The 19,421-nt window shown below is 51.8% G+C and overlaps 1 protein-coding gene across 1 annotated transcript in view; it reads right to left on the bottom strand.

The window, feature by feature from the left end:
• Nucleotides 1-6,661: 6,661 nt before the first annotated feature.
• The window catches only part of NOVA2 (NOVA alternative splicing regulator 2), a gene marked incomplete at both ends in the record, with an annotated part of 32,276 nt that continues 19,516 nt past the window's right edge, over nt 6,662-19,421 (bottom strand). Inside the window, 2 exons of the mRNA XM_080704587.1 lie at nt 6,662-7,744; nt 17,020-17,186. Coding sequence (XP_080560713.1) covers nt 6,662-7,744; nt 17,020-17,186 — 1,250 coding nt within the window. The remainder of the gene's footprint in view (nt 7,745-17,019; nt 17,187-19,421) is intronic.

Genomic DNA, 19,421 nt, shown 5'->3' with positions numbered 1-19,421 from the left:
TCCGTGAAGGCAGAGATGTATGTTCTGTTCATTGCTTTGTCTCCAGCACCTAGAACAGTGTCTTACGCATCATAGGCGTTTGATAATCTTTTGTTAGTGTCTGATGTATTGAATCCAATAATAAAGCATGTTATGTAGAAATAACATTTCTTAAAAAAAAATCCCCAATACAGATGGGGAAATGGAGGGTTAAAGTTGCAACACTGGGATCTGAACCTGGGTCTCACCTGACTGGACACCCTGACCCTGGGGTGTCCTGATTTTACCTGGGGTTGTGTGTTCCTGGTGCCACGAGCTGGCATGCGCATCTGGGGCTGTCTGTGTGCCTGTGGGTGGCAGTTCCTCTGAGACCCTGAAAACTAAAGCCTCAGGCTTGCTCCCCTCAGCCACATTCGCTCTGGAGCTCGCCCAGTCCAGAAGGAACAATCCCCCCGCCTTTCTTCCCAGGGTCCTCAGAGCCCCCCACCCCCTCCCCTAAATGCCCAGAGGCCGGGGGGGGGGGGGGGAAAGGGGAGAGAGTTGAGGATGAGGGCGGAGGTGGAGGAAGGAGGGAGAGGGAAGGGGATGGGTTAAGAAGGAGTGTGTGATGTCAAGCAAAAAAGACAACATTAGACACAGATGCTGAGATGGCGTTTATCGCGGCAAAAAAAGGTGAAGTCGCCGAGGGAGAAGGGGTGGGGAAGGGGTGTGGTGGGGGCGGGGGAGGGCCATGGAAGCTAATACATGGTGCACTAGGTCACACAACGGACACTGGGGGTGGGTGGTGGGTGGGTGGGGTGGGCATGGCCCAGGCATGGCAATGGGGGGGCGGGGAGGGGGAGGGCGGTGGCCCCCAGCCAGGAGCTTCCGGAGGTGGTGGGGAGGAAGTGGGCGGCGGCGCTGGTCGCAGAGGATGGAAGGAATCAGTTAGAGGGTAGAATGGAGGCACTGGAGACATGGCCACATTCCCGGACGCCCAAAGCTGGAGTCGCCGGCTGGGGCCGGCGGGGGGCTTGGGCGAGCCGAGGGACCTTAGAGATCCTCCAGCCCGCCTCCTCATTTTCCGAAAGAGAACTAGCCTGGGGAGAGGCTGCTAACTTAGGGTTCTCCAAAGGATTTTGTCATCAGTTCTCCAAGGACGGCTTTACTCGCCACCCCCCCCCCATCCTTTTCCTACCCTGTCTCCAACAGAGAAAAGGGGAGGAGAGATTGAACTCCTCCGACTCCCCTACTATCTCGCGGGGACTCCTCAGGGGCCTGGAGGAGCGTCCCCCTTTCACAGTTGGGGAGATCGGAGCCACCCGGGCGGACTGCACCTTCCACGCATCTCCCACCTCCCGGCCAGGGAGTACATGCGCCCCAGCCTTACAGGGGTAATACTGACGGATAAAGAAGGACTCCTTCGCACTACGGGCAGGTGAGGGGGACACCTGGAGATTTTCCCAAATCGAACTGGGATGTGGGCCATGCCTCCAGCGGCCTAAGATGCCAACACAAAGGGAGAAAAGAAAAGAGAAAATGACTCCCCACGTCCCCTGGCTCAAACCCAGTACAAAAGCGACTATTTACAATGAAGGCGTGGGGAGTGTGTAAGGGCCCGGGGAAGCGGAGTGGGGCCCCAGTGAGCGCTCCCCTGGGGAGGCCACGCCCCTGGACCCGCCTTTTAAAGGAACAAAGCCAAACAGCAAAGAGATTCCTAGAGGAGCTCCATCCCTCCACCCAGACGGGGCGGGCCCTAGGGGGTGAGGGATGGGAGTGGGGCCAGGAATGGGGTGCGGGTGGGGAGGCATGGGCGGTGGGAGATGGAGGAAAGGTAGCAACTGCCCCTAGCCTCCCCCTCCCCCTCCCCCCTGCCGGACACACAGTTTTCCGTGGGATGAACACAGAGAGGGTTAATTAAAAAGAGTTCGATGAGCGAGTCTGACGGTCGAGTGGGGGCGGGCTGGAGCAATGAGGCCGCAGGTTCCGGTGGCCGGTGGTGATGGAGTCACTTAGAACATGAGAGGTTGGTGGTTTTGGGGGGACGGGGTGGGGTGGGAAGAGGGGGTGGGGAGGGGATTAGGCGGTCTCCCTCAATTATTTCTGGGAGACAAGAGTGTCCTGGACTGGCTGAGGAGGGGTTAAAAGCCAGCAGCCTCCACCACCACCACCACCACCACCACCACCACCACCACCACCACCACCACCTCCCGCCCCCCCCCCCGACTTTCCACCTCCCTCCTGCCGCCCAGCAGTCCCCTAGGCGCAGGACCTACACAGCTCGCCCCGGAGGCGAGGCGCCCACAACACACCAAGGCCTGGGGCCCGCGTCTCCGCCAGAGCCCGCGGTGCCCCAACTTGAGTATCGCGACCCCGTCCTCCCCGTGGGCGCGTCGGGTTCAGGCCTTCTGGACCGCCGGCCTGGGTCTGGATCGCGCCGGCAAGTGCCCGTCCAACAGCGGAGGCCCGCCCGGCGGCCCCGACAGGTGTGCACACCCGGTCGGCAGCCTGGACGCCCGAGCCGCCCCCACCCCCCTCCGCATCGCCATTCTAGTTAATACTTTTGCTAACGCTCAGTCTATCGCCGCCTCTAACCCCGGTCCTGAAACGGCAAAACTCGTCGCGGAGGACCTCCTCTCCTTTTCCCAAGAGTTGGCGACCAAAGAATAACAAAGTCAGAAGGAGGGGGCAGGAACGGAACGCCGGGGCCGGGATGCTGAGGGATCTGGTGGGCCAGAGGAAAGAAGAAATACCACTTAGAGGAAAGTGGTGCCGTAATGTCCTAAGTAGAGGTCCCCAGCAATCTCCATTGAGATGCTCGTAATTCTCACCTACAAGTCCAGGGCGGGGCTCAGAGCTGATAGAGATGGCAAAATCTTTGCCTTCTGATTCCGGCCCTACTAATTATTGCAGTGAAGCCCCATCGCCCATTTAGAGATGGCTGGGCAAATTGGCTCAGAGCCCCCGAGATGGGGGATGAAGGAGGTGAATTTGGCACATTGAACCCTTTCTCCTAAGTGCTTCCAGGTCCTTTGCCCACATCCAGGTGTACAGCCCCTTGGGCCAGCAGAAGAGGGGCCAAGCCTGCCTTTCCCCTCCCCCAAATTCTATAAATTTGCCCAGAAAGAGGCAAATAGGGGTCTCCCCGGCTGGTGGAATTGGGGGGGGATCCAAAAAGGTAGGGGTTAGCTGAAAAGGAGAGTTTTTTCTTTTCTTTTTTTTTTCTTTTCTTATAAAGATTCTAAGAAAAATTTAGGGCAAGAGGGATGGGGAAGGGGGACCCAATTTAGCTCAGTGTCCACAGACTTTTTTTGATGCCTCTTAGGGGCCTCCTCAAGGGAAGATGGTCCCTCTTCTGCCTCTCAGTCCAAGGTCCTCTCCCCCAGAGCGGCTCAGTTCTAAGGAAGTTTGGCACTTTTTTTTTTTTTTCCAAATGGGGAAATGGGGGAGAAAGAGTTGAGAGTTGAGAGAGGGAGACAGACACAAAGACAGGACGGAGAACAATGGGGAGGGAACACAGGGAGAGAAAATAGAAAGACAGAGGGAGGCGGAGAAAGGGAGGGGGGAGAGATAGGGAAAGGTATGGAAGTTGAGTGCAAATGAGAAGGGATAGGAGGGATTGGGAGACAAGTCAATGCAGCAAACACTTATTAAGCACCTACTGGGTGCTGAAGAGCAGGGTGCAAGGAAGCCACTCAGAGTCTCTGAGACCTGACTGGCTAACTGGGGAGGTAAATGGGATTTTCAACAATCCCCATCCCTGACCCCACATCTGTGTCCCCTCTGGACAAACTGCAGCACAAAAGATTGAGGTCAGATTGCAGAAGGGACTATCAAGGGATGGGGAAGATGGTGGAATGCGTTTTCCAGGGTATTCTGGGGAAAGGTGTGTGGCTCCCCACTCGCCCACGTGGTGAGTGAACTAGCTCATTGAGCTAGCAAACTAGCTTTCAGTTAGCCCTGGCTGGTGGGGCCGAGGGGGTCCCCAAAAATGTGAATAGGGATGGTGCTTTTCACACAGATATCCATGGGAATACTTTCCAGGAGGCCCAGCCTCCAGTGCCATGTCTGTGTGAGGAGTCCTAGACCCAGCGGACAGGGACCCAGGCTCCAGCGAATGATCAATAGAAAGCAGGCTGCTGCCAAGCTGAGGATGCAAAGGATATGCAAATGGTATGATAATGAGCTCTTTCGACACCACCCCCCCCCAGCCCCGCTCCCTAACCTTAAGTCACCTCTCCCTGGCTCCTTCCCCTTCTTGGGCAGGTCTGTGGGATTCTGGACTGGGGTATTCCAGCTAGATACTGTAACAGCAGCTGGAGATACTGGGAAATACTGTAAGGTCTTTTTCGAGGCAGAGGGGAGCAAAGGCCCATGAGCTGCCCCACCTCCACATCCATAAGCCCCCCACCCCCCAAACTGTAGAAGATATGTACAAAGTTATAGCAAGAATTGTTTTGGCACTCAGATCTCCATCTGGGCTCAGTCTGGAGATTAAGGGTGGGGGCAGCAGTGATGGGAGGTGGAATGTGGGGTGGAGGAGATGGGGGCAGCCCCTCACCCTGGGGATGACCAGGGCATGGAAAGTCACCCCAGTACCCAAGCTGTATCCTCCGTCGGGCGGAAGGGCTGGGGTGGGGATTCAGTGCAAGGTACCTCGAGGGCTATTGCTTTCTAGGGATTTTCACATTTTGATTTGGGGTGGCTCTCTAGTGAGGGGTAGGGGCCTCTCAGGCTTGAGGGCTAGGAATTGTCTCTGTGGCTTTTCTTCCCTCCTTTTTAAGGAGAGAGGCCAGGAGGCAAGATTCCCCCAAAGCCATGGAGAAGAGAAGGAAGGGTCTGGAAGACCTAGGATGGGGACAAATGGGGGAGAGGGTGGGATGGGATGCCCCTCCCCCAGAGATGCTGATGATGGAACCAGGGCACGGAGGGAGGGCCCTGCTTTGGGTTAAAGGTGGAGGTGGTCTCAAAGGGGGAGGGTGAGATGGAGTGGGGTCACGGTGGGTCTCAGCTCTCCTAGTCTACAGGATTGTCAGGCCCTGACATCTCAGTCCACCAACAGGTCCTTAGAGCTGACCACGGCCACGGTGCTGAGCAAGCCACTCTCAAAACAACTATCAGGGCTTCTGGCCTGGCAGACTCCACCAGAATATTCCAGTTCCTCTGAGCACACCAAGACATCTGGATCTCTCAGATGCCACCAAAGCTCGCCAGCTTGCCGGCGGCCACCAAGCCAGTCTAATCCACAACAGACCACGAGAAGCATCCTGTTCCAGGATACCCTACCCTGGCTCGCTGAACTCTACTCCGGCCACGCTGGCCTGACCCAGCCACCACGCATTTGGCTGGCCAGAGCCAATGAAACAAAGCCACACAGACACAGGCATGCACACAGAGGGGGGGGGGCGGGAAGGAGGGTCTCTAACAATAGTCTCTACTAGGTCCATCTCCCACGCCTCCCTGCCAGGGGAGTTCAGACTTGATGTGTGTGGATGGAGATGACCCTGACGGTTACTGGGGCTTCCCCCTTAGAATCCCCCAGATCGAATTCAAGTCCCATCCTTTATTCTCCTCCTAGGAACCCCCAGGCCAACCCCCATGAGAGGGGGTGTGGGTGGAGAAGGAGGGTCAGGACTTAGCCACTGTTCCTCACAGGAAGTGCCAGTTGCATCCCAGTGACACCACGGGAAGTGACTCCATAGGAAGCTCATGTGCCCCAAATCACCCAAGTGACCTTCAGGGAAGGGCTCATTGAGACTCTGTAAGGAGTACTTGTCTCTCACTCATCACAGGAAGTGACCTCTGGGAACTGCTTCCTGTGACATCCAAAGCAGCACCTGGGAAGTACTGAACTCGGTGACGTCACCACAGGGACCCTGAGTCCCGCTGCTCTGGGAAAAGCCAGGATGCCACAGCGAGTTCTTCTAGCCTCTCACAAGTGTCCTGTTCCTAGAACTGGCCCAGTCCCAGAGCTGGCCTCACTTCCAGCAGCACCGTCCCTGGCCCCACAGGACCTGGCAACAAAAGAGTAAAAACTACCCAGGAGGGGCAACGCCCGGGGGGGGGAGGGGGGGCAGAGTAGCTAAGGAAACCTGGGAACTCTGGGGTCCCTGTTCCAAATGCTCCACTGTCCGCTCAGCCTCCACGGCTGCCTCTACTCCCACCACTTCCCCAGGATCTAGAACTGAAAGCAGAGAGGTGGGCTGTTGTGTTTTGGGGAGGCCCCTCTTTCTGGGGGTGACCCAGAGGCTCCCTCCCCTCCTCCCATATGGAAACAAAAAACTTACAAAGAGGAAAAGAATCCTTACCAAAAGAAAAAGAAAAAAGAAAAAAAGAAAAAAAAAGAAAGGAAAGAAAAAAAGGGAGGGAAAGAAAGAGAAAATAACGCTTTGTTTTCTATTAAAATCAACAAAATGCAATATATACAGATATCACACAGACCCTGGGCCCTGGGAGAGGAGGGTCCGGCCCAGTCAAGCACAGGGAGCGGGGAAGGGGAGGGGGTCAGTTCAGGGCTGGGGAGGGGGCTGCTGAGCCCCTTCCCCAACCGCCACTCAATCCTGCCTATGACTACCAGAGGGGGAGGGTGCAGCGAGGCCTACCCCAGCCCGTCCCCAGAGAGCAGGACTACACCCAGCTGAGGTCGGGAGTTGGGGGGGGAGGGGAGGGGAGGGGGAGGGGAGGGGAGCGCACGCCACAGGCCTCATCCCACTTTCTGGGGGTTTGAGGCCCTCACCCCCTGCTCGTAGGTGACCCGCTGGCTGATGAGGTATTGAGCGGCTTGCGTGGCCGCGGGGCTGCCCGTGATGGTGACCCGCCGGTTCCGCGTGCCTGGCAGGAACTCGCCCTTCTTGGAGATCTGGATGCGGGCGCCCGTCAGCTCCTGGTATTCCACCAACGTCTTGCCCCCCTTGCCCAGGATGGCTCCCACCAGGTTCTCGGGCACCGCGATCTCCACCAGCTCCTTGGCGCTCTCGGCGGCGAGCTTCTCGGCCGTCAGGAAGCCCCCGGCCGCCCCCGCCGCGGCCGCCGCGGCCACCAGGGGGCCCCCCGCGCCGCCCGCCGCGCCGCCCGCGCCCGCGCCCAGGTAGCCATTGGCGGCGGCGGCCAGCGCGAAGGAGCCCAGCGCCCCGGGCGGCGGCGGCGGCGGCGGCGCGGCGCCCCCCGCCGGCCCGGCGCCCGCCTCCCCGGCGTAGGAGGCCAGCAGGTTGGCGGCGGCGGCGGCGGCGGGGTTGGCGCCCGCGGCCACGGCGGCCAGCACGCCCGAGGCGGCGGCCGAGTTGAGCCCCAGGCCCAGCGAGTTGGTGTTGTAGCCGTAGCTGGCCAGCGTGTTGAGCGCCGTGCTGATGGCCAGCAGGTCGGTGCCCGAGAAGGCGGGCAGCGCGGCGGGGAAGGCGCCCACGCCCGCCAGCCCCGCGGGGCCCAGCAGCCCCGAGGCGGCGGCGGCCGAGGCGGCGGCCGCGGCGGGCAGCACGTCGGCCGGGCTGGCGTAGGGAGAGCCGGTGGGGTTGGAGTTGGCCACGGGGCCGGCCACGTTGGCGTAGCTGATGTTGAGGCAGCTGCTGCTCTGGGGGTCTTCCTGTACCTTCTGCACGATGGCGCTCACAGCCTTGTGCACCTGCTCGGGCTCCCCGCTGACGGTCACCACGCGCTCCTGCAGGTTAATGCCCTCGGGCTTCTGCGACAGCTGCACCCAGGCCCCCGACTGTTCCATGACGGCCTTCACCGTGGCGCCGCCCTTGCCGATGATCAGGCCCGCGGTGCTGTTGGGGACGATCAGCTTGGCCTGTGTGGGGGGGAAAGAGGGAGGGTCTCTAAGGCGGCGATCTCAGGCCAGTCCTGGGGCTCCTCTGCAGTGTCCAGCTTCGAGCCGGGGGTGGGGGTGGGGGTGGGGCTTACAGTCCTACTGACTGTTCAAGATGTTGAAACAGAGCCGGGCATGGTGGCGGACGCTTGTAATCCCGGCACTTGGGAGACGGGGACGGGAGGATGGCAGGTTAGAGGGCAGCCTCCGCTACTTAGTGAGACCCTACACAATTTAATGAGACCCTGTTTCGAAATAAAGAATAATAAAAAAAAAATAGGGCTGGAGGTGTAGCTCAGAGGTAGAATGGCCTGGGTACCATCACCAGTACCACCAAATTAAAAAAAAGTTGAGCCGGGCATGGTGGTGCACGCTTGTGATCCCAGCATTTGGGAGGCTGAGACAGAAGGATCGTGGTTCACGGACAGCTTCAGCTACTTGGTGAGGCCCTTTGCAACTCAATGAATAAAGAAAAAATAAATATTTCAAAATAAAGAAAAAAATAGGGCTGGGGGTGTCGCTCAGAGGTAGAATGCCCCTGGGTCCTGTCCCCAGTCTGCAAACAAACAAACAAACAAACAAAAATAAAAAAATAAAAAGGAACTGGGGTGGGGGGGCGCATGCCTATGATCCCAGTACTTGGGACTCTGAGGCAGAAGGATTGCAAGCTGGAAGTCAGCCACAGCAATTTACTGAGGTCCTCAGCAATATAGCATAAAATAGTTCTAGGGGTATAATTCAGAAGTAGAATGCCCCTGGGTTTAATCTCCAGTACCAAAAGAAAACAACAAAAAAGATAATGACCCCCTTGCCCATTCTTCAGCTACCTGTCTGTTGAGTAGCTGCAAATCTGGTCAATCTTAACTCCACTGGGGAGCTCTAAACCCAGGGCTTTCTTCTCATGTCTCCAGAGCAATTCTTTCCCTTCCCTTCCTTTTCTTCTGGGGATGGAACTCAGGGCCTCGCCCATGCTAGGCAAGTGCTCTACCACTGAGGCACATCCCAGTCCATCCAAAGGCATCTCTACCTATAAATTTCTCATTCTTTTTGGGGATTGAACCCAGAGGCATTCTACCTTCAAGAAACACCCTCAGCCGGGTGTGGTGGCGCACGCTTGTAATCCCCGCGCTTGGGAGGCGGAGACAGGAGGATCATGCAGGTTCGAAGCCAGCCGCGCTGGCTTAAGAGACCCTGTTTCAAAAATATAAAATAGGTCTGGGAGTGCAGCCCGGAGGTAGATGGGCTTCCAGAAACCCCAGTACCACCAAAAAAGAAAAAAAAAAAAACACCCTCAGTTTATTATTTATTTGTTTGTTTATTTATCTGCGGTACTAGAGATGGAACCCAGGGGCATTCTACCTCCGAGCGACACCCAAGTACTATTTTTTATTCTTTATTTTGAAACAGGGTCCTACTGAGTTGCAAAGGGCCTCACTAAGTAGCTGAGGCTGGCTTCAAACCTGCACAGTCCTCCTGTCTCACCCTCCCAAACGCTGGGATTACAAGCCTGTGCCTCCACACCCGGCTACCCTCAGGGTCTTTGGAAACAGGGTCTCAGTAAGTTGCGGAAGGTCTCACTAAGTAAGTGAGGCTGGCTGAAAACCTGAGATCCTCCTGTCTCAGCCTCCCAAGTACTGGGATTACACGTTTGCGCCACCCACCACTGCCAGGCTAATTTCCTCACTCTTAAATCCTTTGTATGTCCCTTTAAACCCATGGCTTCTCCTTCACTCCTCCTGATTACTGCCAAAGCTCACAGCTCTTCCTCTCATTTCCACCCCTACGCCAGATGTGGAGAGAATTTGGGAGTTTGTGAGGGACAACTTCAGATTGTAAAGACTAGGGGCAGATGTGGACATTCCAGTGGACAGGACAGTCTGCACCCCACAGTTGAAAGTCATTTCCTCACAAGAAAGAACTCTTCAAGGTCCTATATCACTAATTTTTGTTATTTTAAAATATTATTAACAATATTATTATTAATATAATAATAATATTATTATTAATATATTGTTATTATTATTTGTGGTAGTGGGAATGGAAGCCAGATGCATTCTACCTCTGAGCTACACCCCCAGCCCTATTTTTATTTTGAAACAGGGTCTAAGTTGCGGAGGGCCTCACAAGTTGCTGAGGCTGGCCACGAACCTGTGATCCTCCTGTCTCAGCCTCCCAAGTACTGGGATTACAAGCATGCTCCATCATGCCTGGCGGCGGCATCATCATCATCATCATCATTATTATTATTATTATTATTATTATTATTATTATTATTTGCAGTACTTTCTGATACTGGGGATGGAACCCTGGGACATTATATCTCTGAGCTATACCTCCAATCCTATTTTTATTCTTTATTTTATTTTTTGTGGGTCTGGGGATGGAACCCAGGGGCATTTGATTTCCAAGCTACATCCCCTGCCCTATTTTTTTTTTAATTCTTTATTTTGAAATTGGGTCTCACTAAGTTGCGCATGGCCTCACTAAGTAGCTGAGGCTGTCTGCGAACCGCGATCCTCCAGTCTCAGTCTCCCAAATGCTGGGATTACAAGCATGCGCCACCATGCCAGGCATTATTCTTTATTTTAAAATAAAGAATATTTCTCACATACTTAGAATATTCTCACTAACTTGGAGAGGGCCTCACAAAGTTGCTGAGGCTGGCCATGAACCTTTGATATTCCTATCTCAGCCTCCCAAGTACTGGGGTTACAAGCATGTGCCACCATGCCAGGCTTATTTATTTTTAATCTTTCTGGTACTGGGAATTTAATTCAGGGGGACATTCTACCTCTGAACTACACCCCCAGTTCTTTTTATTATTTACTTTGAAGCAGGATCTTTTGCCAAGTGTCTGGGGCTGGCCTTGAACCTGTGAGCCTCCTGTCTCAGCCTCCCAAGTACTGGGATTATAGAAGTATGCCACTGTGCTGGGCGCTATATGGCTGGTTTTGAATGTCCTGCTGGACATTCGTGCTGGTGAAATGCCTGTTTTTACATATGTGAACCCAGAACTGAACTCCATGATATATGTAAGTACCAAGCACTTTTTAAAATGATTTAAAGGGCTACTGGAATTTCCAGGGACACTCTACCAGTAAATCAAGGGAAGATTGTTTTGAACTTTACCAAGAGTAGTCCATCACTTTAAGAAAGCTTGATAGCTGTAGGAATGCCACTGGTATCATTTTCATCCCCAACGTTATACTCTGAATTACTTTGCTCTTGTAGCTGTACCACTCCGCTCTGTTTGGGTGCAAACACTGATTATATCTCATTCTTTCTTTTACTAGGGTCTGAGCTGAATAGCCACATATTAAAATCCACCTTATTTTATAACAAATCACCATCCTTTTATTTCTCTTGTATTTTAAGAAGTGGTGGTGCACACCTGTAATCCCAGTATTTGGGAGGCTGAGACAGGATTGCAGGTTTGTGGTCAGTTGCAACAATTTAGCAAGGCCCTCCGCAATGTAGTAAGATTTGTGTGATTTTTGTTTTTTTTTTTAAGCCAAGTATGGTGGTGCATGCTTGTAATCCCAGTACTTGGGAGGCTGAGACAGGAGGATCACAGGTTTGTGGCCAGCCTCAGCAACTTAGTGAGGCCTTTTGCAACTCAGTGAGACCCTGTTTCAAAATAAAGAATTATAAAAAATAGAGCTGGTGATGTAGTCCGGAAGTAGAATACCCTTGGGTTTCATCCCCAATACTGCAAAAAAAATAATAATAAATAAAAATTAGGGCTGGGGGTGTATCTTGGAGGTAGAATGCCCCTGGGCTCAATTCCCAGTACCGCAAAAATATAAAAATAAAAATAGGGCTGGGGATGTAGCCCAGAGGCAGAATGCCTCTTGGTTCAATCTCCAGTGTTCTCCTCCACACACAAAAAGCCTGGAGTGTAGCTTGGAGCTAGAATGCCCCTGGGTTCATCTCAGTACAAAAAAAAAAAAAAAAGAAAGGAAAGAAAGAAAGAAAAGAAGAAGAAGAAGAGAGCGAGAGGGAGAGAGAGAGAGAGAGAGAGAGAGAGAGAGAGAGAGAGAGAGAGAGAGTGAGTGAGAGAGAACAGCAAGAGATCCATTTGTAGGTTCTGACCTAGAGGATCCTGGAATTTGGGGATGTCAGAAGCATGGAATCTAAGAAAAGTAATATATGCCTAGAATCTTGGACTCACAGAGCCATACAGTTTAGTTTTAAAGGCAGGAGGAACCCAGAGACTATCTTCTCCAGTAATTTACAATCATATGGAAATTTATTTATTTCCTTCCTTCCTTCCTTTTTTCACGTATGGTACTGGGAATTGAACCCAGGGGCATTGTATCTCTGAGCTACACCCCCAGCCCTATTTTATTTTTATGTTTTAAAGCAAGGTCTCGCTAGTTTGATGAGAGTCTCACTACTTGCTGTGGCTGTCCGCGAACCTGCAATCCTCCTGACTCAGCCTCCCAAGTATTGAGTTTACAGGCGTTTCCCACCACACCTGGCTGGAGCTTTCGAATACTACTAACAACATCTTCAGAGGCAGTAGCAACAGCAAACACAGGGTTTATCACTTGCCAGGAACTTTTCTAAAAAGCTTTCTATCATAACTCACTTGGCCTTCACAACAAGGTGGGGGCTATTATTATCACATTTTTTCTAGATCTAGAAATGGAAGCAGAGAGAGGCCAAATAACTTATGCCAGGTGATACAGAGTGAGTAGCAGAGTCAGCATTTGATGCCACCAGGTTCCATGCCCAGACTCCCAAGCCACAACCCTAGAAATTTTGATTCAGTGGCTCTGGTTTGGGAACCAGAAATATGCTTTTTTTTTTTTTTTTTCGGTACTGAGGATGGAACCCAGGGGCATTCTACCTCCAAGCTACACCCTCAGCCCTAGTTTTTATTCCTTATTTTGAAACAGGGTCTCACTGAGTTGCAGAAGGCCTCACTAAGTAGCTGAAGCTGTCTGCGAACCATGGTCCTCCTGTCGCAGCCTCCCGAATGCTGGGATTACAAGCGTGCGCCACCACGCCCGGCTCCTAATATTAAATTACTTGTTTAGATACCAGTTAAGGCTAATCATTACTGGTCGAGTCCAGAAGTAGCACTGTGGTCGTTAGGCCACAGCCAACCTACAGTTAGGTTTTCTTTGCTCTTCATAGTAATTTTGTTTTTTTTTTTGGGGGGGGAGTGTTGGGAGTTGAACCCAGGGTCATTCTACCTCTGAGCTACAACCCAGACCTATTTCATTATGAAAAAGAATCTCATTAATTTGAAGAGGACCTCACTAAATTGATGAGGCTGGCTGAAAACCTCTTGTGATCCTCTTGTCTCAGCTTCTTATACTGAGATTACAAAGTGTGCCACCATGGATGGTTCCCCAGTCTCCTTTTTTTTTTTTTAATTTGAAATAGGACTCTAAATTGTTGAGGTCTCACTAAGTTGCTGAGGATAACCTTGAATCTGCACTCCTCTTATCTCAGCCTTCTAAGTCCTAGGATTATAGACATAAGCAACTGCACCTTGCCCAATTTCAGTGTTTTAAAAACTGGGCCAACAGCTGGGTGTGGTGGCTCATCCATATAATCCCAGAAACTCAGAAAGCTGAGGCAGAAGGGTTGAAATTTTGAGACCAGACTGGGCAACTAAGTAAAACCCTGTCTTGTCTCAATATAAAAACAAAAATCTGGGGATGTAGCTCAGGGGTAGAGTTCTCCTGGATTCCACTCCCAATACACAAAAACAAACAAACCCTGAGTGGCTTTTTTTTTTCTTCTGGTACCGGGGATGGGACCCAGGGGCATTCTACTTCTGAGAGACATCCCCAGCCCTAAATCTTTTATTCTTTATTTTTGAAACGGGTCTAAGTAGCTAAGGCTGTCCACAAACCCCGATCATCCGGTCTCCATTTCCCAAATGCTGGGAATACAAGTGTGCGCCACTATGCCGGGTTAGCGCGCGCTCTCTCTCTCTCTCTCTCTCTCTCTCTCTCTCTCTCTCTCTCTCTCTCTCTCTCTCTCTCTCTCTCTCTCTCTCTTCGGGACTGGGGATGGAACACAGGGGCATTTTACCTCTAAACAATATCCCAGCCCTATTTTTTATTATTTATTTTTGAAATAGGGTCTCACTGAGTTGTAAAGGGCCTCACTAAATAGCTGAGGCTGTCCACGAACAGTGATCCTCCTGTCTCAGCCTCCCAAATGCTGGGATTATAAGCATGTGCCACCATGCCTGGCTCCCAGCACTATTTTTTAAATTAAAAAAAATTTTTTTTGCGGGTCTGGGAATCGAACTCAGGGGCATTCTATCTCTGAGCTATACCCACTGCCCTATTTTTTTATTCTTTATTTTGAAACAGGGTCTCACTAAGTTACAGAGGGCCTCACTAAGTAGCTGAGGCTGTCCATGAACCACGATCCTGCTGTCTTAGCCTCCCAAATGCTGGGATTACAAGCGTGCACCACCACACCCGGCCCTATTTTTTATTCTTTATTTTGAAACAGGGTCTCACTAAGTTACGGAGGGCCTCACTAAGTAGCTGAGTAACCACACCTGGCTCCTGAATAACCTTTTAAAAGTAGTTGATTTATGCCGGGCGTGGTGGCGCACGCTTGTAATCCCCGCGCTTGGGAGACAGAGACAGGAGGATCGCGCAGGTTCGAAGCCATCCGCGCGCGCTGGCTTAGGAGACCCTGTTTCCAAATAAAAATGTAAAAATAGGTCTGGGAGTGTAGCCCGGAGGTAGAAGGGCTTCCAGGAACCCCAGTACCACCAAAATAAATAAATAAATAAATAAATAAATAAATAAATAAAAGTAGTTGATTTAAAAAACGAAGGCTTCTTTTGAAAAGTTTGGGAAAAAGTCAGGCATGAATGCCCAGCATGGTGGCCCATGCTTGTAATTCCAGTTCTTGGGAGGCTGAGAGAGGAGGATTGGAGGTTCAAAGCCAGCCTTAGCAACTTAGCGAGGCTCTCAGCAACCTAATGAGACCCTGTTTCCAAATAAGAAATAAGATTGGGCTGGGTATGTAGCTTGGGGGTAGAATGCCTCTGGGTTCAATTCCCATTACCAAAATAAATAAATAAAAATAAAAGAAAACTGGGCATAGTGACTCACACTTATGTAATCCCAATACTTGGGAGGCTGAGACAGGGGGATTATAGATTCAAACTCAGCAACCCAGCAAGATTCTCAGCAACACAGTGAGACCTAGTTTCCAAATAAAAATTAAAGTAAAATAAAATTAAAGTAAAATAAAAGTTGGGGTGTAGCTAGGAGGTAGAATGCCCTTGGGTCCAACCCCCAACACTATAAATACAAAAAAATATATTTTTGGATATGGAAACACTTTGCTCATGTTCTCTCAGGGCAAGAACTGAGTTGAGGTGAGCAGCTGCCCCCTCTATGGCTAGCAGGCTCTCTTTTGAGGGCCACACCCCCTGTCTCCTGACTCAAGCCAGACATGGTCCCTGTTTCCTACATGGTGGTGCATGCTTGTACACTCTGTACTTGGGAGGCTGAGACAGCGGGATCACAGGTTTGCGGCCAGCCCCAGCTACTTGGTGAGACCCTCTGAAACTTAATAAGACCCTCTTTCAAAATAAAGAATGAGATATGGGGCTAGGGATGTAGCTCAGAGGTAGAATGCTCCTGGGCTCAATCTGCAATACTGCAACCCCCTCCCCCCCAAATAAACATGTCTCCTGACTCAAAAAACCTGTAATAATAACAGCTAAGATTTGGGGGGAATTTTCTATGCAGTAGGCACACTTGCTGAATGCTTTTCAAACATCAACCAACATTAACCACCACCCTTACCGAGGCACCATAACGAAACTCATTTTACAAATGAGAGGAAAACGAGGCATGGAGAAATCAAGTCACTTGCCCAAGCTCTCGCAGGTAGGAAGTAAGAACAGAGTAGGATTCTGAGCCTTCAGCCATTATCTCTCTCATTCTTTGGAGCCCTCCAATAATAAGGCAGAGGATAAATCCTGGTTCTGTAACCTTCTGACTCCACTGTGTTGGAGTTCCTGTGGATTAGGGGAGGCGGTGGAAGGCTCAGGCACAGATGGTGCTAACCCCATTTTCCCTGCAACAGCCACATACTCTCGATGAACCCTGATCCCTCGTGGCCACCACCGAGGCGGAGGGAAAAGGTAGTTCCCTCGTCTTCGTAAACAGTGGGTAAGCTGTGCCTTGCTGGTGGAAGGGATTCGGGAGAGATCTGGCGGGGCATGAGGCGCAGAGGCGCTTCAGCACCAAGGACAGCGACCGCGCTCCACGCCCCGAGCCCGCAGTCATTTTTGGGGAGCGATCCACCCAGCAGCGCTCTCCGCCCACTGAGTCTCTACCAGCTGTAGGAAACTCAGGTTTGTGGTCTCTCCCACTTCAGGGCAATGCCAAGGTCCCGAGAATCCCAGACTCATTGCACCGAAGCCTTTTCCTTATCTTTAATTCTCTTACGCGGCTGGCCTGCCTGCCAGCGCAGAGCTTCTCTTCTCCTTTGCATTTTTGCGCAAGTATATTAGAGTGAGGAAGCTAGAGAAAACGGGAAACTCGTGCGCAGCCATCCCCACATTCCTCTTCCGCTAGGCCTTTATGGGTCAGGACTGCGAAGCCAGGGGCTTCGCCGGGAGTGCACCTGTTGGAGGCGCACTGTCGTCATGGCAACCTTAGAAACCCGAGAAGCGATTGGCCCATTCCCAGCCACGCCCCTACTCCACCCGCTTCCCGGTAACCGAGGCAACGGAGGGGCGCTCGCTGCCTTCTCTTTTCCATCCTTTCCTAAAGAAGGCTGAGTAGGATAGGGACCACCTCCTCACTCGCTAACAATGCACCATCTCTACCCCTATAACTGTAATTATGGGGGGTGGGGGGTAAAAGAAGCCATTTAAAAACTTTTCCGGAGTGGCTGGGCTGTCACTTAGGTCACTTCCGGTGAATACAGGAAGTGGGAGGCAGGTTGTTCAGAGAGACAATGGAATGAAGTGGAAGGGAGAGGAGGATCTAGAGAATCTCAGGAAGGATGGATGAATGGGAGGGTCTGGGTCAAATTCTCCTGGGCCTTAACTCCTGAACCAAGTTAGCTCCAAGCGGTCTGGAGTCCTTTCTAGACTATTAGGCCTGACTCCCTAATAATGGTAATTACTAGTATGTATTTGATACATTTCTTATAGGCGTTGTCCCATAGAATCCTCGTGCAAGTATTTGGGAGGAATGTCTCCTCCGGAACCTCACCAGCTTTACAGCAGCCCACTCTCTGCCCCAGCTGACCTGCTTGGCTCTGTCGGGGTTCATCGTGGTTTGGGGTTGAAGGATGTTGACCACCTCAGGCTTGGTCATCGCTTGAGGGATTTCTCGGACCTTCTCGGCAATAAAGCTGTGCACAGCATTCAAGGCTTCTGCTGTGCCCTGTACTAGGCATACCCGCTCTGTGGTTCCTGTTGAGCAAGGGAGAGAGAGGGCACACTCATCAGACAGGAATGGGGACATTCCTGAGAGACAAGCCCCGTTTAGTGGACAGGGGAAACTGAGATCCAGGAGTGGACCTAACTGATTCCAGGCCACACAGTGAGTCTTGGCAGGCTGGCCTGGGTGCCCCGGCCATGATGCTATGGTAGCTGGGAGAATGAATGGAATCCCTGTTTTATAATCTACACTTATCTCCCTCCCCTGAAACCACCCCGGGGGGATGGAAGAATGATGCTTAAGTGCTTTGCGATGCCCACAGCAGCCCTGGGCAGGAGAGACAGGGCTCAGCTGCCTCTTCCCAGTTCTTGTGGGCTCCCTGGTTGCTTTGGCAACCATTCACTCACTGCCCCCCCTCCTTCTAGAAGCTGAACGCTCAGGCCTGCAATGGTTGCCACAGTAACTGGAACCCCCTTATCGGTCTGGCTGGCCAGGTCCTTAGCCCACCCCCAGGGGGATGAGGGACGAGGCCTCGTTGCCATGGCAACCCCTGAAAGCCCGCAGCGCAGGCCTCTGGGCTTTTGGAAAGGATGGGGAAGGACTGGGGGATGGGGAAGGACTGAGTGCAGGCCTGGACCCACCAGATGGAGGGCTGAGGGGTGGGGGAGGGCAGGGATGTGGATACTGGAGAGCAGTATGGGTCAAAGGCAGCTCTTGAAGGAGTGGGGACTGAGGGACAGAAAAGGGGAGTGGGGGCTGCCTTTTTCACTCTTTTTGGTATTGTGAAGTGAACCCAGGGACAGTCTACCTCCAAGCTAGACCCTATTTTTATTTTGCATTTTTTTAAATTTTTGTGGTACTGGGAATTGAACCCAGAGGTATTCTACCTCTGAGTTATACCCCCAGCCCCTACTTTATTTTTTGTTTTTATTTATTTTGTGTGTGTGTGTTACTGGGGATGGAACCCAGGGGCTTTTTTTTTTTTTTTTACCTCCGGGCTATACTCCCAGCCCTATTTTTATACTTTATTTGGAAACAGGGTCTCACTAAGTTGCTGAGAGCCTCACTAAGTAGCTGAGGCTGGCTTCGAACCTGTGCGAACCTCCTGTCTCAGCCTCCAAGCGCTGGGATTACATGCTCGGCCTATTTTTTAATTTTTGAAACAGGGTTTTGTTGAATTGTGGAAAGCCTCACTAAGTTGCTGAGGCCAGCTTTGAACCTCTAATCCTCCTGTCTCAGCTTTCCAATTACTGAGATTACAGGCATGCACCACCATACCTGGATGTTTTTTTTTGGGGGGGGGAGGGGAGATCTTGCTAGGTTTCTGAGAGTCCTGCTAAATTGCTGAGGCTGACCTTGAACCTGTGATCCTGTCTCAGACTCCTAAGTAATGGGATCACAGGTGTGTGTCACCATGCCCAGTGGGTGGCTGTCTTTAATGAAGATACTCCAGGCATTGGCTGTGGTTCTGATTTGGGCATTCTTTTTGCTTCTGTACTTGCATGCTGGGGTAGGGCACAAGAGAGAGAGAAGCTGGGTGACATTGGGGTATATGTGTGTAGGAGAGAGACTCGGTAACATCACGAATAGGTATGTGTACTTGTGAGGCTTCCTGGGGTTATCAGAGTGTGTGTTTGTGGGTTCTGGGACAGGACCAGCTAGATTACCTAAATCTGTGTTTGTGTCTATCAGAGAAAGAGTGTGAGAGACTGTGAAAGAAACAGACTACATGACACACGATAGAGATTCCTCCCGGTAGTAACAAGGTTTGTGTGCAAGCCTGCGTGGGGAAGACTTTGGTGTCGCTGTGATGATCAGGGTTAGGTATACTCTTTGTTTGACTGAACTGAGCGTGTGTGAGAGTTTGAGAGACAGGAACAAAGAATGTCATGAAGCAGCACTCGGACTGTCTGATGACTGTGTGGTGTGTGTGAACAGGGTGTGAGCATATCTCTGGGTATTCACAGGCTATCTGGATGGCTGATGTGGTGTGTGTGTGTGTGTGTGTGTGTGTGTGTGTGTGTGTGTGTGCATGACTCTGGTATATGTGAACATGAGAAGAATAAGGAGCCAGGTAGAGTCAGGTGTCACTATATAAGGCTGTTTAGATGACAGGTGTGTTTGTATGTCTGAACATGTGTCTGATCGTGTGTACTACAGCAAGACAAAGAAGCCTCTACTGTGACCAGCCTGTGTGAGAATGTGGGTGTCTGGGTGGGCCTGGGTGTGTTTGATGTGTGACATGTAAGTGTGGCCATCTCCCTGGG

The sequence above is a fragment of the Muscardinus avellanarius genome (assembly GCF_963383645.1).
Source record: "Muscardinus avellanarius genome assembly, chromosome: 10".
NCBI classification, from domain to species: Eukaryota; Metazoa; Chordata; class Mammalia; order Rodentia; family Gliridae; genus Muscardinus; species Muscardinus avellanarius.
The sequence above is the reverse complement of the archived record's forward strand: the minus strand, read 5'-3'. Positions and strand labels throughout refer to the sequence as shown.